Here is a 21023-nt window from a genome sequence, read left to right as displayed (position 1 = left end):
AATAATTTTTTCTTAATAAATAATAAAAATATTAAGGATATATATGTAATTTTACTATTAAAATAAGAAAATAAAATATATATACTTAAAATAAAAAATATATATATACTTAAAATAAAAATATAAAAAATATTATATATATATGCTCGAGCTCGCGAGCCGGCTTAATATTTTGAGCTTGAGTTCGAGCTCGATTTCGACTCGAGCTCAGAATATTAAGCTCGTTAGCCCGGCTCGCGAGCTTGAGTATATATATATATATATATATATATATATATATATATATATATATATATATATATATATATATATATATATATATATATTTTTATTTAATAATAAAATTACGTATATTATATATATATATTTTTTATTTTTTATTTTCATAGTAAAATTACGTATATTATATATATATTTTTTATTTTTTATTTTCATAGTAAAATTACGTATATATTCTTAATATTTTATTATTTATTAAGAAAAAAAATATTATTTTATTTATTTTTTAAAAATAAAATAATTATTTTTTATTTTTTTCGAGCTCGAGCTCGACTCGGAGCTCGACTCGAATGCCGGCTCGTCGAGCTCGAGTTTGGTAAAATTTAGTCGAGATTCGGCTCGATTAGCTCAAAACTCGACTCGACTCGGCTCGTTTGCAGCCCTAGTTTGCAGCCTTAGGCAGGACCAGGAACGCAAGGTATTGAAATTCAAACAGTTTATTGACCTGTAAAAATTATTGTGTTGAGGGTCAATAATTATTCAATCATGGAATTAATTATAATCAACCTATGTTTTTAAATTCGGATCAGTCCGACCAGTCGAACTAGTAACCGGCCAACCATCCAGTCCGAATCTCTTTAATAAACCGCTAATCTAGACTCTGTCAAACTTGATCAAAGTTGGGTTTGACCAAAAACCGGTAAAACCAGTTAAAATCGGTTTTTTTTCTCAAATTTTCCATTCTATTTTTTTTTTAAATAACAACCTCCACTAAATAACAAAGTAGAATCAAGTCAATAAGAAAGCATTGTGTTTTTGTCAGAATCTCATGCAACATCCTTTATACTAAATTGAGGGAATTTTTCTTAAAAAATGTAGTATAACTTAAAATATCCAAACTTAAAAAAAGAAAAGAAAAGAAGAAACCGGACTCATTGCCATTGTGATGGCTTTTTCTTCTTCTACCCTTTTTTTCCAACTCCTTTGATCTGTGAAAAGCACCAAGAATTACTGTCTAACAAAGTTAGAAATCTAGATTAGGAGAAAATTTTCATTCTCTAAATTCACTAAACCCCATTTCACGCAACTAAGTTTTCAAAGATTTGAAATCAAATTGGAGGAAAACAAAAAAGGAAAAGAGCAAAGAAGGGAAGAGAACAGATAAGAGGGAAAAAGGAAAATAATGAAGAAAAGGAAAGTTTGCATATGTGTTTGATGTGTTTAGTTTGTGTGGGATAAAAGAAAAGGACAGAATTACTGGCCTTATGGTGGAGAGACAAGAAGGAACATAGAAGAAGAAACAAAAAACAAGATGAGAAGGAAAGGAAGAGGCGGCTGACAAAAACTGAAGCATTTGGTTTAGCATTTATTAGATTTAGATGCCCCCAAATTTTTTTATAATTTTATTTTGACTCCATATTGTTTTAGTAAAGTATAAAATTAACCTATTACATTTTTAAATTACACTTTTCACCTATAGCTTTTAAATTTTTTAAGTGGAATCCTTTTGGGTTAAATCTAAACTCATCAAATATGTATGTAAAGTTATAAACCACCAATTTCAGGGGAATTTTTATTTATTATATTGATTATATATTATTTATATATATTTATGGCGTCATCTGATTTAACCCTCAGGCTAATCGATCGAACCCATCAACTCTTGACCCCTGACCTCTACCGAGTCACTATCTCATCCAAGTTTTAAAATATAGTAATCAACCCGTGACATCATAAACACTTAACAAATAATATTAATAATTATCAAATATTTCAAATATGCACATACTTGTAGAAATTTATCTCTAATGTTAAAAATAATTGCTTTAATCCTCATACTAATCTTCTCAGTGTAGCTTGTTTTAGAGACCAAAATTACTTTTTCTATATACAAGTATATGTTTACTACATTCCTGGTTTGTTACATTTGAAAGTTTCAAAAATTGTTATGAATTGTAATTTCTAAGATTGGTACTACATTCCTGGCTGCTGCCCCTTTTGTAATTAATCCTTGTTTTATCAAGTGTTAATATTTATAAAGCTATTATCGTTTGTTGAAAAAAAAAAGATAGGTATGAAAGAAAATAAAAGGCAATGACAAAGAAAATTAAAGTACATTAAAGAGTTCAAAAAATTACAATATATACTCCATGTTATACGTGTTGGACAAGATTTAAGATGTAAATATAAGAGAGAGAGAGAGAGGATTGGAATTAGATCGCAAACGGGATTGTCCAATTAGTAGAGATAAATATGCATTGGTAATTGATAAAGATTTAAATTGCTATGTCATATAATTAAATTAGTTAACCAATTTTAAAAATGTTTAGGCTTTATTGTAGTTGCTCAATGAACTGGTCGGTTCAGTGAAAACCGTTGTTCTGTGGTATGTCAATATGAAGTGCTTTACGGGATTTTTACAGAGAAATAGGGATACATTTTTCATATAATTAGTTCAGTTCACGTTTATTTCATTTTAAAACCCCAATAATAACAATTTGAAATCTAAGTGGCTATATTGATCAAAATTTTAAACATTAAGAACAAAAAATGAAAATTTAAAATTTTTGACAAAAACCAATTTGATTTTGAGTGTCACTTAATATGATTTTTCATTTGTTTTTCTACAATTTCCTAAAATCAAAAGATTTCAAAGCCCACGTTTGTTTGAGTCAAAAAATTAGGAATCAATTTGACACAGGCACGTTATGGACCAAAATAGTATTTCAACCATTGTAAAACTAATTATGGACAACCGCTTCGCAAAAATTTCTTGTTTTAACAAGACAGTAATATATCTGTTAGTATGTGCCACAAATACATATCCTACTTTTTTTTAAGTAGTTGTACTTTTAAGAGTGCGGCTTAGCTCAAAAGTTGAAATCCATTCTGTTTCTGTTTTTGGTGAGTGAGAGATATTGAACCAAAACCTCTTATTTACAATTCATTCCATTTTATCACGCAATCCAACCCTTTTCCAATCCATCATGCTTAATGCTTCAATGTTATGCACTTATAATTTAAATAACATCGACTTTATAACAAAATCAACTCTATATTCCCAATGATTGTGCAATTTATCCACATGAAAACTCATATACCAGTGTTTCTGCTCCATCATCTTTTTAGTGCAATATTTTTTTTTTATTTTGTTTTTGGTGCAATATTAAATGACCTCAACATGTAAATCAGACTTTGCTAGTCCCCAGAATAAGTACGCTAGAAACCAGAAAGGGCAAAGCAAAGTCTGACTTACATGTTGTGCAATAGTGATTCCCAACTGTATATAATGTTTTAATCACAGGTTCTAATTCATGTTTTAATCATAGGTTGTAATTCATTATCAATTATTTGTTTGATTTTGGAAAATAAATGTGAGACTAATTATTGTTCCTACAGAACTGGAACATCTCAATTTTGTCAAAATTACATGTGATCGGGTCTTAATTTATCAATTTTTTTATTTTTTTTTGGGTTAGTGGCCCAACCCTACAAGAAATTTATCATTAATGACTGTCGTTGCAATGTTTTAAAACTCAACCCAGACCGGACAATCAAGATTGGTTAATCGTTGACAAGTTAGCATTCCTATAGGAAAAGCCCTAAAACCCAGCAGCGATTAAAAACTACCAATTTAGATTAAGTTGGCAAAATAGTCCGGTTCAACGCTTAAACCATTGCAGAACAATGGTTTTCACTGAACCGACAACTTCATTGAGCAACTACAATAAAGCCTAATCACTTTTGAAAATTGGTTAACTAATTTCATTATATGACATAGCAATTTAAATCTTATCAATTACCACTGCATATTTATCTCTACTAATTAGACAATCCCATTTGTGATCTAATTGCAATCCTCTCTCTCTCTCTCTCTATTATATTTACATCTTAAATCTTGTCCAACATGTATAACATGGAGTATATATTGTAATTTTTTAACTCTTTATTTTCTTTCATACCTATCTTATAAATTACAATTCATAATAATTTTTGAAACTTCCAAATGTAACACACCAAAAATGTAGTAAATAATACTTTTATATAGAAAAAGTAATTTTGCTGTCTAAAACAAGCAATATTGAGAAGATTAGTATGAAGATTTAAGCGATTATTTTTGGCATTAGAGCAAAATTTCTACAAGTGTGTGCATATTTGAAATATTTGAAATATTTGATAATTATTAATATTATTTGTTAAGTGTTTATGATGTCACGGGTTGATTATGATTAATTCAAGGATTGAATAATTATTGACCTTCAACACAATAATTTTTACAGGTCAATAAACTGTTTGAATTACAAAGCCTTGAGTTCCTGGCCCTGCCCTTGTCTATGCTGACATGCAGTTACCCTCTAGGTTTAGGTTTACAGCAAATATATTTGATACTACCTCCCTTTCATTCAGCTAAAAATATGCAATTCCCATTCATATTTAATGGCCAAAAACTTGGCCATCGCTTACCATCAAGATACAACTTGTAGGATGGGTTATCTAATAAGTCTATATAAAAATAAGGGATAATTTGACAAACCTCCCTGAGATTTCTGACAATTTTACTGAGTTCTTCTGAAATTTAAAAAATTATACATACCTCCCTTGTTATTTAAAATGACAATACTGCCCTTAAATATTTTAATGAAATTCCCTTGTTTGGTATGGTTATATTTAGAATGACTTTTATAATTATTTTTCATCCTTTTTCCTTCTTATTCCTTTTTATTTTAATTTTTTTGCCAACAAAACTGTATAATTATCACTATTATCTTTAGCTTCTATTGTAACCAAATGTCGAACAATTGATTTTTTTTTTTGATAAGTTAACTTTATACGTAATCTAATGATTTTTGCTAATCTTTATTTTCTATTTATTGGTATCAAAATTAACAATAAATCAAAAAGAAATTGCCCAAAATCACTACTCAAAAAATTCATAAATTTTGAACCAATTATTTCAACGTTTTATTTTCTATCTTATAAATCGAAATCCATAATAAAATATTACCAAAAGTATCGTATCATAGTGATAAAATTATTATTATAGTTGTTTATCAAATACTAGATATGGACTTGAAATATTCGGCACCTTTTTCTTATAATTACAGAAGATAATCTTATAATTCTATAGAAAAGTAAATTAAAACTCATTATACAAGGGTATTTTTGGGTATTCATTTAAAAATTTGACCAAGTCAATATTATTTTAAAATTTTGTTACTAAAACTATCAAATCAAGAAAGGTATGCATAATTTTTCAAATTTCAGGAGAACTCAGTGAAATTGTTAGAAACCTCATGGGAGGTTTTTCTGAAATTATCCCTAGAAATAAATTACTCCAACTTTTGAATGTGGGTTGTATATATGGCCCTAATTGTGGAACGTTTTATTACTTTGCAGTATAAATTACTTGTCGTGGCGCATCTACTGCTGCATGTGCTTGCTAGTTGCTACCAAACTTTCAAAATCATCAGCCAATCAATCTTTTCCCTTCAGCACACGCCTACCTGACTAAAAATCTACCACCCCACAATATACCGACAAACACCAAAAAAATAAAAAATAAATAAAAAAGCTACCGATCCACAATATGCCAACAAACACCAACAAACACAAAAAAAAAAGTCTTCCAACACCAATACTGCCGGTTAAATTAAGTACCATGCAATGAATCAGCTTTCCTCTCTTATATATATATTGTGGTCTCCAGAAAATCTCAAACCAAGCCAAAAATATTCTCCCAAAAATCAACATGTCCACCTTAACCCTCATTTTCATCAGCTCCCTCTTGGCCTTTCTTCTCTACTCTATACTCAAAAAAGCAGGTAATCCCTCAAAGTCACTCCCACCGGGTCCAAAACCATGGCCAATTGTAGGAAACCTCCCACATTTGGGCACAAAACCACACCATTCACTTGCAGCCATGGCCAAGACTTATGGTCCACTTATGCACCTCAGGCTTGGTTTTGTGCATGTGGTGGTGGCAGCCTCGGCCTCTGTTGCTGCACAGTTCTTGAAAACCCACGACGCCAATTTCTCCAGCCGGCCACCAAACTCTGGTGCCAAACATATTGCTTATAACTATCAAGACCTTGTTTTTGCACCTTATGGACCTCGATGGAGGTTGCTAAGGAAAATTTGTTCCATCCACCTTTTCTCTGCCAAGGCTTTGGATGACTTCCACCTCGTCCGACAGGTGAAAATCTAATCGTAAATATTTCTACAAATTAGTACGGACGAACTAACAGAAATAGTTTATTCTTGATGATACATCTGTTTTGTATTAGTGTGTGTGTCTATATATATATAATCTTTTATATTGTTATAACCATATTTGGGCTATAGGTGAGATTATAGGCTGATACAGAATTAATATCATATAAACTGTATAGCTTAAAATGAAAATGTTATTTGATCAAAATCTCTTCTAAAACTCTTCACTTTCTGAATTTTCAGTTCTTGATTATGGACACATTTGATTAGATTCGTATGTATCTTGATTTTCCTTACGATATATTCTAGTGTTTCTTGTCATTTTCATGACGTCTATACAGCTCACCCAAACAAAACCCGTGGAACGACTAGTCAAAAAGTTGGCTTTATGCGTGTGTGATTTAATTATCAATGTACTAGCAATAGTACAGTTAAAAGGAGAGCACTTTTCTAACGTAGGTCCAAGAAGATGGAAATGTCAGTGGAGAGGTTATGTATGTGGTTTCCGGACTTTTTAGAAACTGTGGAGATTAGTCTGTTTTTTTGTGATTGACAGTCTATTATCTTACTAAACCGCTGACCTTGGCTCAGTGTCCACCGTGGAAGATATTAAGTCCTCGAGTGTAGGTAGGAATTCAAATCTCATCTGTTATAAAAAAAAAAATTTCAAGAATTGTGCTAAACACTTCTTTGATCTAGTAAAATCTGTGTATCTGTTAGATAGGTTATACAATAATTGTTTTTTTTCCAGCTCTGGAAAAAAAAATCTATTATCTTATTAATTTTATGTACATGAATATAATAAAAAGAAAGATATCCATAAAAAGAAAAAAAAGTTGAGTCCCATTCTTACTACTCTAAAATTTCCAGCCGTACAACAAACTACAGCAAATTGGGAACAGGGTATGTAAAATGTGCTCGTTTCTTTTGTAAAAATTGGTAATTTGTATCCGGAGAACAAAGGCAAATAGAAAGCCCATTTTTCTTAAGATTAATCTTTTATCCATTAGTCAAGTTTACATTAACGGGTTTAGATATATACTGCATATATAATAAAAAATGTAATAATTTTTGTGCTTTGTGCATCTAACCTACTAATACAAAAACTTTTAAAATAAGGAAAATAATATTAGCACTCCTCAAAAAAATTTCAGGCGCGCCTTTTCTTCTTTTACATTGAATGAAATTCAAGAAGTGCCTGAAATTTTTTGAGGAGTGCTAATATGTTATTTTCCAAAAATATATTTTAGATTTTTTAACGGTGAATTACTTTTACAGGCAGAGGTGGGAACTCTCGCACGCGCTCTGTTAGCTAGTGCAGGGAAGACTCCAGTAAATTTGGGGCAGTTATTGAACGTGTGCACAACGAATGCGCTAGGGCGAGTGATGCTAGGGAGGAGAGTTTTCGGTGATGGAAGCGGCGGCGGAGATCCCAAAGCCGACGAGTTCAAATCAATGGTGGTTGAGCTGATGGTGCTGGCTGGTGTTTTTAACCTGGGTGATTTTATCCCAATTCTTGATCGGCTAGATTTGCAAGGTGTTGCTGGGAAGATGAAGAAACTCCACGCGCGTTTCGACGCGTTCTTGAACACAATCCTTGAAGAGCATAAGATCAACGGCTCTAGTGGAATGGAAAAACACGTGGACTTGTTGAGTACGTTGATCTCGCTTAAAGACAATGTTGATGGCGAGGGAGGCACCCTATCGGATACAGAAATCAAAGCTTTGCTTTTGGTATGCTCTCCTCTTACTACTACTAGCACAACTAATTTCCTATTTTTAATTTTTTTTACAGGTGTCCATATTATACCCAATTTATTAATTAGATGTGAATCTAACATACATTGCCCCTGTCACATTCAAATACATTTTCTACTTAATTTTATACTTTTAACAGTCTCAACCATTGGTCACCGTTACACTATTCCTTAAACAATTTAAACGTATGAGATAAGTTTAAATTGTTTTTGGGTTTTAGCTTGCAGTATCACGTGTTTTTTTTGGGTTTATCTAACGGGTGCCTAATGTTAAAATATATTTCAGTTATTATATTTTTTAAAATGTAAGCTTAATTAGAAAAAATAAATAAACATAAGGAAGGGCAGGTTCAATAGAAAAAATATATAAATATAAGAAAGATAATAATTGTTAGTGTATATACATAGCAGATTCGATGAATTTGAGCATATTAACTAGGGTTTTAAATGAGAGATCTCAGATTTAAACCTTCGTACTTATATTAAAAAAACGTAATTTTAAAAAAACGATGCATCAAGTAATTAGTGTGAGGAGAAATATATCAAGTTTTGGGGAAGTCTTTTGTTTTGAAAAATATTTAAGAGTAGACTATTAATAACTAATTTTATTGGCACTTTACTTTTTCTTTTTAATGACGCTTTATTTGTTTATGCGCTTTTGCAAGCATTGCAAAAGTGATGAAGTATCATTGACAATAATTTGAATGTCATTAATGATGCCCCTCAGATACAAAATGTACACCTCTACTTTTTCCGTACGTGGCTGGACCAAAAGTGTAATTATAGTTTGCACCCTCATTATTTACTTTTCCTTTTTGTTTTTGCTCTTTTTTTAAATTCAAGAGAGATTCTAAACTTAAAAAAGACAAGAAAAAAGGATAGCTAAGAGTTAAATTAGAAATCTCGAAATTACTAATTAATAATTAAATAAAAAAGTTTCTTATGTTTCATTTATTTTGTTGTAGGATTTGTTTACTGCTGGGACAGACACATCATCAAGCACTGTGGAATGGGCCATTGCAGAACTTATTCGCAATCCGAAATTGTTGGCCCAAGCCCAACAAGAGCTTGATGCAGTTATCGGATCAAATCGGCTTGTAACAGACGCTGATCTCCCCAAATTAACCTTTATCCAAGCTATTGTCAAGGAGGCCTTTAGACTTCACCCGTCTACTCCACTGTCTCTGCCAAGAATGGCGACTGAGAATTGCGAAATCAATGGATACTTCATTCCTAAAGGTTCAACACTTTTGGTTAACGTTTGGGCCATAGCTCGGGATCCAGATATATGGGCTGATCCACTAGAGTTTAGACCTGAAAGGTTTTTGCCAGGAGGCGAAAAGCCCAATGTTGATGTTAGGGGAAATGATTTTGAAGTCATACCATTTGGTGCTGGGCGTCGAATTTGTGCTGGAATGAGTTTGGGCGTTCGTATGGTTCAGTTATTGACTGCAACTTTAATCCATGCATTCGATTGGGATTTGCCCAATGGACAAGGTGCAGAGAAACTCAATATGGAGGAAGCTTATGGGCTCACTTTACAACGGGCTTCACCATTAATGGTTCATCCAAAACCCAGACTTGCACCCCATATATACTGAATTTGAATAATCAAAAGGCCAGAAAGCCTGCAAAATAAGATATTGGGCCTTGGGTGGACTTAGGTGTTGTCTTAATTATCCTTAGTAATTTCTTGTTTTATTATTTTAATAAGAACCTTTGAAGTCTATAAAATATGTGATAGGCAATCATCGGCTTTTGTTCCGGTGGCCATGGAAAGATCCCTATAGCCCAATCCTGAACGAGGTCCAAGTTAGAATCCCGTTTACTAGCAGAAAAAATCTTTGATGGTGCAATGTTTCACCCATTTGGTCTAAAGGTGAACTCTCAAACTCTAGTTTCAAATGGTACAACTAGATTTTGATTCACGCATTATATAAGAGTGAGTGAGTATTGCTGTCATTTTGTAAAAATAGAAAAAAAAATAAAAAATGGAAAGAGTCAATTATTAAAGGGCACATGGTTATTCACCTTTGTTAAATAAAGTTGACTTATTTATCATGTCCACATCATGTGCATTGCAAGCTACTAAGACTTGTTGACATTCCTTAGAGAAATCCTCCCAGGAAAAAGGCAATGTTTTAAAAATTGGACCGTTAATTGAACCGGTGAAGTGAAAGGGTCGAGATTCAACCGGTTGGACCGGTTCAACCTTGGTTCAATGAATTTTAAAAAAAAATAATTTATATAAATAAATAAATAAATATATATATATGCACAAAATAAGACATGTAATGGACTAATTTAATACTTTATATGATGAAAAGTTTACTATTTTTGAATAACTTGGATTTTTAAAAATAAATTATTTATTTTTGAATTATAAGTTAAAACAAATAAATTTCATCTCAATTTCAATTGTATCTGCCATAAAATCTTAAATCCAACCAAAAAATATCACAATATTTTGGAATTATACAAAATTCACGTCTATGAGAATTTAGACATTGTAAACTTAAATTTTAATTTACGTTTTGGGATTTAGAGATTGCAATTTAAAAAAAAAAGTTTGAAATTCGAAAGAAGTCAAGAGAATCGAAAATAGAAATGCAAACTTGATAAGAAGCAAAAAATGAGATAAAAGTAAGTGGTTGTGGCATTGAATAATTTGGGTTAAAAAAATAATTCTTTTTTAACTTTTTTAATTTAATGCAATGTTTTGAAAATCGGACCGGACCGGCCAGTTCGACCGGTTGAATCGCGAACCGGCCATGGCACCGGTCTGGTTCAATGCCATAGTTGACTTTGTCAGAAAACCGGTCAAGAACCGGTTGAACCGTAAAAACCGCGATTGAACCGGTTTTCAACTTTCCTCTTTTTTTTTTTTTTTTTTTTTTTTTTTCAAAATGCAGCTATCAAGATTCGAATTCAAGACCTTTGTAATAGAAGATCAATGTATTAACCGTTGCACCATCACATCGTATTAGTTTTTTTTGATAACTTATTTATATAAAGCAAACACTTATATTTCTTTTTTCCATTTTTCTTACAAAATCTCATCATCTCATGGCTCTTTCTTTTTAATTTTCAACTCTCTCTCTCTCTCTCTTTTTTGTCACTCTCTTTTTAATCAAACCTCTTTATTTTTAATTTATTGATGTTTTCTTCTATCTTTTAATTTGGTTTTTGTCCATTAAATTGAAAAAAGTTAAAGAAGAATTATTTTTTAACCCAAATTATTTAATGCTACAACCACTCACTTTTATCTCATTTTTTGTTTCTTATCAAGTTTACATTTCTATTTTCGATTTTCTTGACTTCCTTCGAACTCCAAACTTTCTTTTTTTTTAAATTGCAATCTCTAAAACGTAAATTAAAATTTAAGTTCACAATATCTAAATTCTCATAGACGTGAATTTTGTATAATTTCAAAATATTGTGATATTTTTGGATTGGAGTTAGACATAATTGAAATCGAGATGAAATTTATTTGTTTTAACTTATAATTTAAAAAATTTATTTTTAAAAATCCAAGTTATTAAAAAATAGTAAACCTTTCATCATATAAAGTATTAAATTAATCCATTACATGTCTTATTTTGTACATATATATATTTATATAAATAATTTTTTAAAAAATTCATTGAACCGAGGTTGAACCGGTCCGATCGGTTGAAACTCGACCATTTCACTTCACCGGTTCAATTAACGGTCCGGTTTTTAAAACATTGATTTAATGGACAAAAATAAAATTAAAAGATGTAAGAAAATATCAATAAATTAAAAATAAAGATGTTTGATTAAAAAGGAAGTGACAAAAGAAAAGAGGATAGAGAGAAAGAGAGAGAGAGAGAGAGTTGAAGATTAAAAAAACATAACCATGAGAGGATGAGATTTTGTAAGAAAAATGGAAAAAAGAAATATGAGTGTTTGTTTTATATAAATAAGTTATAAAAAAAATAATAAGATGTGATAGTGCAATGGTTACTATATTGGTCTTCTATTACAAAGGTCATGAGTTTGAATCTTGAAAGCTGTATTTTGCAAAAAAAAAAAAAAAAAAAAGAGAGGAAAACTCGAAAACCGGAAAAAATCGGTTCAATCCGGTTTCGACGGTTTCATGGTTGGACCGGTTTTTGACCGTTTTCTAGCAAGGTCAACACTAACATAGAATCGGATCGGTGCCATGGCCGGTTCGCGGTTCAACCAGTCGATCCCGCCGGTCCGGTCCGATTTTCAAAACATTGGAAAAAGGAAGAAAGAAAAGCTATAGAGAGTAAGATGGTCAACTAGATTAATCCACCAGCACTAGCTTTTTTTTTTTTGGTTAGATAGGAGGGCTTTAGACCCATTACAAGGTAACTAATCTAGGCCACTGTGAGAACCCTGAAAATGGATATATAAGCTAGTGCATATTTCATTTGCATTTCTTTTATTCCTTAATAATTTCTAGCATTACTTTTACTTGTTTGCAATTAAGTACGTAAAATTAGGTTTATGTGAAAAATAATATAATTTTCCTAAGTTATGAAATTTCTTGGTTTTATTAGACTAAATTAATATCCTTAGGGTTAGATTAATTTTTCGCCTTAACATAAAATGTTAGAATACTTAAATTCCCTTATGCTAAATTAAGGATACTTGAGTCGATAGCCTTACTATCTTAAAATAAATTATTTAAATTCCAATGATTAATTTCAATTAGTTGCTAATGTTAAATGTTAATAAGAATTTCCGCGTTAAGATGAAAAACCAATGAATTTTTGATAAACATGATACTAATATACTAAACATACTTAAGGAGTGAAAATTTCGATAAATATATCCTTATCTTCTTTGTTTTCACAATAAGTGCGTAAAAATAATTTTTATGTGCAAATTGACACCCTTGGATTTAATTATTATTTCACTTGACTTTATAGTACTAAATCGATAAATTTTGAGTTAGACTAACTCCACTTCTTGAGAAATAATAATTGGAAATTCTAATAACTAATTTAATCGCTAAATAATATAAGAATTACTAGGAACCTTAATATTAAAGTTTAATCGAGAATTATTCGATAAAAATGGTTTAGGTATATTAGGGTATAATTAGGCGTTCAAATCACACTTGGGGATAATTTTTAGAATTAAGTTGGATTTGAGAAATTAAGTTGAGGGTAGGGAGCAAAGTGAAAAGACTAAAATGCCCTTACAATTCCATGCAAACCAAACCAATCCTCTGACCGCAAATTCAATTACCGCAACTATCACCAATTCTATACGCAATCGATTCTAATACACGAAACCTCTGCTCCTAAAACCGCGGCACCTTATACCATTACCTCCATTTCACATCTTAAACCACGGCACCACAATACTTCTTAATATCACTCAATCCTTTCTCATATCACTTACCGCAAACCATATACCTCTCTTTCCATTTCATATCTCAAACCGCCATTCCATTTCTCTGCACAAATTCCCCTCAGACCACAACACACTCCATAACTCCATCCAGTTTTCGGACTGAGAGCAAAAGAGAGGGAGAGACTCACCTCGTGTGTATCGAAGAGGAGGAAACCGCGGCTGCCAAATTCTCTAGTTCTGTCCGTGAGCTGGAGTGAAACCAGGGAGAAAACCGTGAGTGAGCTTCATCATTCTGCACCTCCATCTCGGTCAGCTGCAACCAGTTTCCAGCCGCAACTACCACAACCAAAACTTGTGCGAGCCGAGAGCCGAGAGGGTGAACAGGAAAATTTTCAGATTTCTGGTGAGTGAGCTACAGTCTGAGGTAACCTCTGAGCTAGATTAAACTAATTAGAGGTTGATTGAGTTTATTAGGAGCATGCATGTAAAGCTAACCGATTGGATGATGAACTGGGAAAAAAAAAAGAAAAAAAAAACTGCTGTGCGAAGGGACAAATTCTGGCCGTGAGCTGGAATCAGAAATGCATCTCCAATATTTTTTCACCCTTAGCAATCCGAGCACCAAGGGCAATTAGCCGTGTGAAAACTTGATGTTTAAGACCATGCATGTTGATTTGTGCATTCGGATGATAATGTTAAAGCATAAGAGGAAAATTCTGTTTGAGAAGAAAATGCTTTAGCCGAGAAACTGGTTTGGAAAGGCAGCTTTAATGTTGTTTCCCTGAAGTAATTTGAGCATGCAATGGTGATTAACTAATTAAATCTTGGATGATTAATACGATTAGGGCCTTGCATGATAATTTTATGTAGTTGGATGATGTATTAAGGAGCTTAGGAAAATTCTGTGTTGATGAAAAGTTTCTGCCGAGAGTTTGCCTTGAATAATGTAGCTACATTTGGTTTAAACTTGTTGCTTTGAGCCTATAACCTTAACTAACTAGCTAATAACAAGATAATTGAGCTTTGCATGTGGCTAATTAGCTGGGTTAGAACCGAAATAAAATCACAATGCAATCAGTCTTCATGCCACAACAACCGAGGTTTGAAGCAGGAAATTTCTGGAAATTTTGGAGGAATTTTGTCGTTAATCGAATTTAATTCCTGAGTTAGATATGTTAATTAATTAGTTAAGTGATGGCATATTGAATTTAAGAACTTAAAACACTGTTTTAGCTGAGGAAAAATTTGATCCAAGATAAACGAGCTGCTGGAAAATTTAACTAGTTGAGGACGGATTTATTGTGGTTTCTTGGCTGGATCGTTTACCGGAATTAAGATTTATTTGCCTTGGTATATGCTAGTATGAATGTCATACGTAAATGTATGGATGGTTTGAATAAAGGTCTTATGGTTTTAAAAGAGAAAAAGGAGTCTTTCACAAGTGAAAAACTAGTTTTCAGATTTTCGGATTTCACTGACTGGTCTCAATAAAATGTTTATATCTTGGTGTAGGAAAATTCGTTTAAGGCGCCGTCAGTGGCATTTGAAACTAGAATCATAGGCATTTGTCCTGTAGAAATTTCGTATTTTTCCTCCATGTGTACTGCTATCTGTGAATCCTCAAAGTAGACTGTTTTGTAAGAATGTCCTGTTTCTTCATGAAACTGAAATTGGGTTTGGATCGAACTTTTAGCTTACTTGTGGTTTAAATTCTTGATTGAATTGTGGTTGGAAGTAATTGGTGTTGTCAAGTGCTAATGATTGATGAAGCCCTTGGCCATTTGAATAATTTTATAAGCATTACTGGGTGATGAAATTTAATTGCTGGAATTTCTTGGAGGCCTTACCTTTATTTTTATTTGTTTAAGATGAGCTTGCTGAAACCAAGTGCTAATGATTGATGAAGCCTTGGTCATTCATTTTATTTTTACCAGAAATGCATTTGTTGAAATCTAGGGCTAATGATTGACGAAACCCTAGTGATTTGCTATGTGATTTTGCCATATTTGATCCATAATATGATTTCGAAATGGAATCAGAGCTGTGGAAGTCGTTTTTACCTTGCGGACTCGAGTAACTATGATCAAATTAATCAAAAATATTTTCCAGTTAGTATTAAATTATAAAACTCAATATCTAGTGTTTTGCCTAAAACTTTCCAACCCGATAATTTCCTTTAGCTCAAACTAGCCTTGATAGCTATAGTAAATAAATTCTATAGCTTTTGAAAACCCTAAGTCTTATTTTAATTCCTTTTCTTTCATTAAGTATTGCTCTTGGCTAGTTAACTATATGAAAAGTTCCAAAATATGAGTTTTATTAATTTTAGTGAAAAGCATGGGAAACTTACTCGGCAAGAAACCTTATTCTAGGAAAAATAGTTTTAGTAACAATTTTGCAAGAACCATAGCTTTAAAGAAATGTTCTAAGTAACTTCCTAACGTAGACATTAAGAGGTTGGTCGACTTATTTCAAGAAAATAATACTAGTTACCCTTTATAAGGAAAAGTATCTTAAAGAAAACTATAGGAAACATTTCTTCTACTTTTGTCAAGTTTTAACCTAAGGGACTCTTGATTTTTCTAAGGGAAAGTGAACTAGTAGTATATTAGATATACCTCAATGTCTATAAGCTTAAAAACTGAGTAAAAACTTATAGTTTCAAAATTTGGTTTTTAGGATACTGCGAGGACACGGAATTCGATTCCCAACTTGATATCTGAACTCCACTCTTGGTGAGTGTCCCTGCCTGTTCTATGCTTACCTGGTTAAAGTGCTTTCTTGACTCAATATGTGATAATTTGCAAAACTAGTTTTTGGATCCATCGAAGTGAGCAGTGTGTACTTTATCGCACTAGCCGTTCGAGTGGTGACTTGCGTGAATCATTTTTCTCGTGAATCCATGAATCTATATGTAGTTACGTCGTTGGGTGAATTCCTCGACGCGTGAATCTAACTACCATAAATCTAAATGTAGTTACGTCGTTGGGTGAATCCCTCGACGCGTGAATCTAACTACCATAAATCTAAATGTAGTTACGTCGTTGGGTGAATCCCTCGACCAATCATCTACGGGTATATCTCGAGTATACTGCGTCCTTAGTCGGTGTGCGGGCCCGGGACAGGGGTATGAATGGTGACGGGTTAGGTATTAAAATGAGACGCTCTACATGGATTATAAGTAGTGAGAGTTGACGGAGGGTCAACTACGATAAATGGTGATCAAGCGAGGAAAATGGCTCCTGAGAGCTCATGTATCCTACCTTGTGCTGTTATACGCTTTCCTAACTGTTTAAATTTGCTAAGTTATTATCCGCTGTTTGTTATTACGTGATTGCATGTTTTGGGGCACCACTGAGCTTTAGCTCACCCCACGTTTATTGTTTTCCTTAACAGGTTCTGGAAACTGAAAGCTGGATGCTTACTTATGTTTTCCTTTTGGGATTGTATTTGAACACTATAACTTATTCTGTGGGCTGTAATGTGTTATTTGGGATAATGTATTTTCCTTTTTTTTTTTTTTTTGGATTGCCACTTGAAGCTGGAAAATGTGTAAACCCTAATTCGATTACTTGGCTTGTAAGTTTGTAATAGGGATTTATGTATTTATCTATCTGGTTTGGTACGAATTTATACTTTGGTACGTAGCTCGTGGGACGTTCAAGAGCCTTGACTGGCTAATATATCACTGCTATCTCTGAAGTTAATGTGGATTTGAGGATGATCCTATTTCGGGAAAAATTGTTTTATCATAGATTAGGTTATTCTTCGGAAGGAGTTGGGTTAGAATGTTTGCGTGAGTCCTGGCGAGAGTTGGGTAGACGGCCCGTGAACCAAAGTCTGCCCGCCAACCCTTTGGTTCGCCTTAGGGGGAAGTAGGGTCGCCACAGCCACTACATCATATGCTAACCACTTCCTCAACTCCTCAGGTGGGGACACAATCTCCTGAACTCCTGGCTCCAAACTCAAGCTTCTCTTGGTTAACCAATCTGCACACAGATTACCTTCCCTCCACTGGTGTATCACCTCACATTCCAATCGTCGCTTCTTTAACCCTCTAATTTGGTTGATCTGCGCCAAGAGCGGGCTCTCATTTGGATCCCCATCAATAAGCTTTAAACTAACTTTAGAATCCGTTTCAATGACTATATTATACCCCTTGTCCCAGGCTGTCTTCAAAACTGTAATAATAGCATCTTGTGGCTGATTAGTGTCCGACGGATCTTTCATGATTACCTTCAAGACAATGGCTAAATATGAAGCAGGCGTTATAACTTAAGAAGTTATTTTGCTGGAAAGAATTGTACAATAAAACCTCCATAAAATGATACTGGATAAATTAATAATCTGTATTAAATAATAATTTTTTGTTTCAATTTGGACTAATGAGCTAAATTAATAATTTCGATAAAATAATAAGATAATAATTTTTTTTGAAAATTTTATATAGTCCTTTTGGTCCCATTCATATAATAAATTAATAATTCACTAAAATTACATATTATATTTTTCTAAAATATGAGTTTATTGTTGTTTTTTTTTCTTAAAACTTAAATCTAACTAAATTTCATCAAAAATCAATCATGACTGATCACAAATGCGTAAAGCATTATGTGAGTGAATATAATAGAAAACATCCCACATGCATATCGACATTTATCTTTTTTTTATATCAATCATTTAGTATTCCTATATTTTTTTGACATCTTGATAACAGCAAAATGATATCAATTACTACATAATTGAAGATATTAATAGAATTAAATTATACCTACAAATCAAGTAGAGATGGATTGGTTTATATTCCTTAGATAGAATTTTAAGTACACTCAATAAATTAATTCAATAAATTAATAAATTATTAATTTATTGATTAATTATGACCTCTTTAAATTAATAGAATTTGTACGGTCTCAAGGGTATTAATTTATAGAGATTTTACTATAGTTTTGGTTCCTAATATTTGGTCAACATGTCAAATTGATTCTTAATATTTCAATCAAAACAAATATTGCTCAAATTTAGGATAATTGATGAAAATTTATTAATTCTAATGGTCAAAATCAATTTATCGTTAGGCAATAATTTTGACTTTACATTTTTTACCCCCATTATTTGGATTTTGAATCATTATAGTTACAAGTAATGATTATTGAGGGTTTTAGAATAACATGACATACGGATTAGATTGAAATTACTTTATATCTGTATTAAAAATTCTAACTAAACTTCATTTTTTCATTCTATTCATTTCATTTATTTATGCCATTAGTTTTTCATGTCTTTCTTCTCTTTTGGATATATAGTTGATCCTAGCCAATCTACATGTATTTATTACTTGTCACTACGAGTAATTGATTGATCATGAGTTTTATTATGTTTTACTTATATTGGTTATTAAACACCCAAATAAATATTCCTTTAAAATGTGATCAATATATATTATATATTAATTACGTTGATAATATAAAAAAATTATTTATTTTTGCTTTATGCATTTCAACATATTATCAATTAAGTTTCAAATGAAATAGGTATCTTTTAAAACTATTTGGATTATTCAATAAAATTGTGAATGAATATGAACATTAACATAATTGCTTTAAAGCTTTATCTAGAACATTATGTTTTAATAGAAAGGAAAGACAAGAAAAGAAAAAAGAAATTATTTTTTCAAAAATCTCTAGAAAGAACTTAGTATTGGTATTTACCTTCATTAGCTATTTTAATCACAATTTAGTATTGGTACTTACCTTCACTAGTTATTTTAATCACAACTTTTAACTACAACTATTTGGAGCCTACATCACAAGCATTGCAAGAATTTGTATAATAGTAATTAGAAGAAAGCTATGTGTCAAAATAAGAGTTCTCATTTGCTTCCACTAATATTTATTTTATACATTATCTATGTATACTTATTCAATTGCAAGTAATCTAGCAAAGACTTGCACTCTACGTTTTAGGATGTTATTAATATGAAGTGCTTTTAGGAACTTTTTTTTTTATAGGGATTTAGGAACATTCCTCTCATATATTTAATTAGATTCATATTTTATTTCATTTTAAACCATAATCATGCTTATTTAAAACCTAAAGGATAGAAATTCCAAATCTCAAGGACTAAAAATATAAAGTTAAAATTTTTAACTAAAATCAATTTGATTTTGGCTGTTAGTTAATGTGATTTTTTGTTAGTTGCCCTAAATTTGCCTAAAATCCCAAATTTTTTGGACCAAATTTGTTTTTGTTAAAACATTAGGGATGAGTTTAACACATTGGCCTAATATTAGAGACCAAACTATATTTCTCCCCTCTTTTTATTTAGATAATCATGGACATATCCATTGGCAGTCCTAGAATTTTTGGGTTCGGGGTAAAATTACAAGTGTAGGTAAATATTTTTGTTATGAGTTGAATTTTGAAAATTGTAGATAGTGTGTTAATTTTTTATGTTTCTTTATTTAAAGATTCAATTCTAATATCTAATTATAACTTCGCTAAAATTTTTAGAAAAAATTCTGTAATAACAAGTTCTTTATGATCAAGATGACTTTTATATAGTGGTAGTACAAATAAGGTCAACAAAGCATCATAGAAAAAGCTATATGAATAGTAAAGGAATTAAATATGTGTAAGTGCATCAAATTTATATAATTATTTATGTCTCTATCTTCTCTTCCTTGCCATCCTATGCACCATTATACATTACCAACTTATCCACAATACACGTATTGCAAAGTTCTAGTCCAAAATACATAAATAGAATAACCAATTAGCTACAGATGTTTATTGTACATGTTTACAAAATGTTTCTTGCAGAGACAATACATTAATGTATAAGTAGATAACACGTAATGCTAAAGCATTTAATTAAGAAGTTAGAAATTTTGGATAACTGTTTGGTTAGCAGTCTAAAACTATTTTAAAAAGTTAATATTTTTTGCCAAGGCAAAATTTAGGTAAAAGGGAGAAAATCAAAATTTTCTAAAATTCTAGAGTCAAAAGAGTGATTATGAATGAAAATTCCTCTAGGGTTAAAGAGGTTTAGCCTAGATTAGGGATGGCAATTTTAGTACTATGTGGTAATAACTTGAACGTGACTCGAAATTAGTAGGTTTAATATAACTTAAACATCAGTAGGCTGTTGAATTTTGGGTTATTGGCTTAAGAGGGTTCTGCAGCACTGCACGAGGGTTCTGTGTTAGGGTTTAGAGGTAGAGCCGCCGGAACAGCCACCTGGTGGAGAAGGCCCCCCTCTTCCAGGACTGACTCGGAGCTTTGTGGCAGTAACTGCATCATCATCTATTCCGCCGTTAGGCCAGGGGCTGGATATTGGAGTTGTTTCGCTGTTCCGGGGAGAGCCAACACTTTGTATGACCCGAGAAGTGATGCTTCGCTTGGCTGAACCGTTCCATAATGCACTGGTTGGGAGGTTCGCATTTAGCCGTCCACCAATGGAGTTAATCCGGAAGTTCGTTACTT

At 31.9% G+C, this 21023-nt stretch overlaps 1 protein-coding gene and 1 long non-coding RNA gene across 2 annotated transcripts; both read left to right on the top strand.

The window, feature by feature from the left end:
- The first annotated feature begins 5926 nt into the window (after window positions 1–5926).
- LOC113738601 (flavonoid 3'-monooxygenase) lies at window positions 5927–9965 on the top strand. Its single transcript, XM_027265845.2, has 3 exons — window positions 5927–6412; window positions 7708–8163; window positions 9152–9965. The coding sequence occupies exons 1-3, from the start codon at window positions 5969–5971 to the stop codon at window positions 9785–9787; spliced, it is 1536 nt and encodes a 511-aa protein (XP_027121646.1). The 5' UTR covers window positions 5927–5968; the 3' UTR covers window positions 9788–9965.
- Window positions 9966–13556: 3591 nt separating this feature from the next.
- On the top strand, window positions 13557–17185 carry LOC140005350 (uncharacterized). Its single transcript, XR_011813177.1, has 3 exons — window positions 13557–13941; window positions 16218–16273; window positions 16935–17185. It is a non-coding gene; the product is annotated as an uncharacterized lncRNA (long non-coding RNA).
- Window positions 17186–21023: the final 3838 nt, after the last annotated feature.

The sequence above is a fragment of the Coffea arabica genome, chromosome 4c (assembly GCF_036785885.1).
Source record: "Coffea arabica cultivar ET-39 chromosome 4c, Coffea Arabica ET-39 HiFi, whole genome shotgun sequence".
Taxonomy (NCBI): Eukaryota; Viridiplantae; Streptophyta; class Magnoliopsida; order Gentianales; family Rubiaceae; genus Coffea; species Coffea arabica.
Note: the sequence above shows the minus strand (reverse complement) of the source record. Positions and strands in the feature narration are given on the sequence as shown.

Coding starts and splice junctions, on each gene's coding strand:
- LOC113738601 (XM_027265845.2), top strand. CDS start 5,969: ATGTCCACCTTAACCCTCATTTTCATCAGCTCCCTCTTGGCCTTTCTT. Junction 6,413..7,707: donor ACTTCCACCTCGTCCGACAG/GTGAAAATCTAA, acceptor TTACTTTTACAG/GCAGAGGTGGGAACTCTCGC. Junction 8,164..9,151: donor AAATCAAAGCTTTGCTTTTG/GTATGCTCTCCT, acceptor ATTTTGTTGTAG/GATTTGTTTACTGCTGGGAC.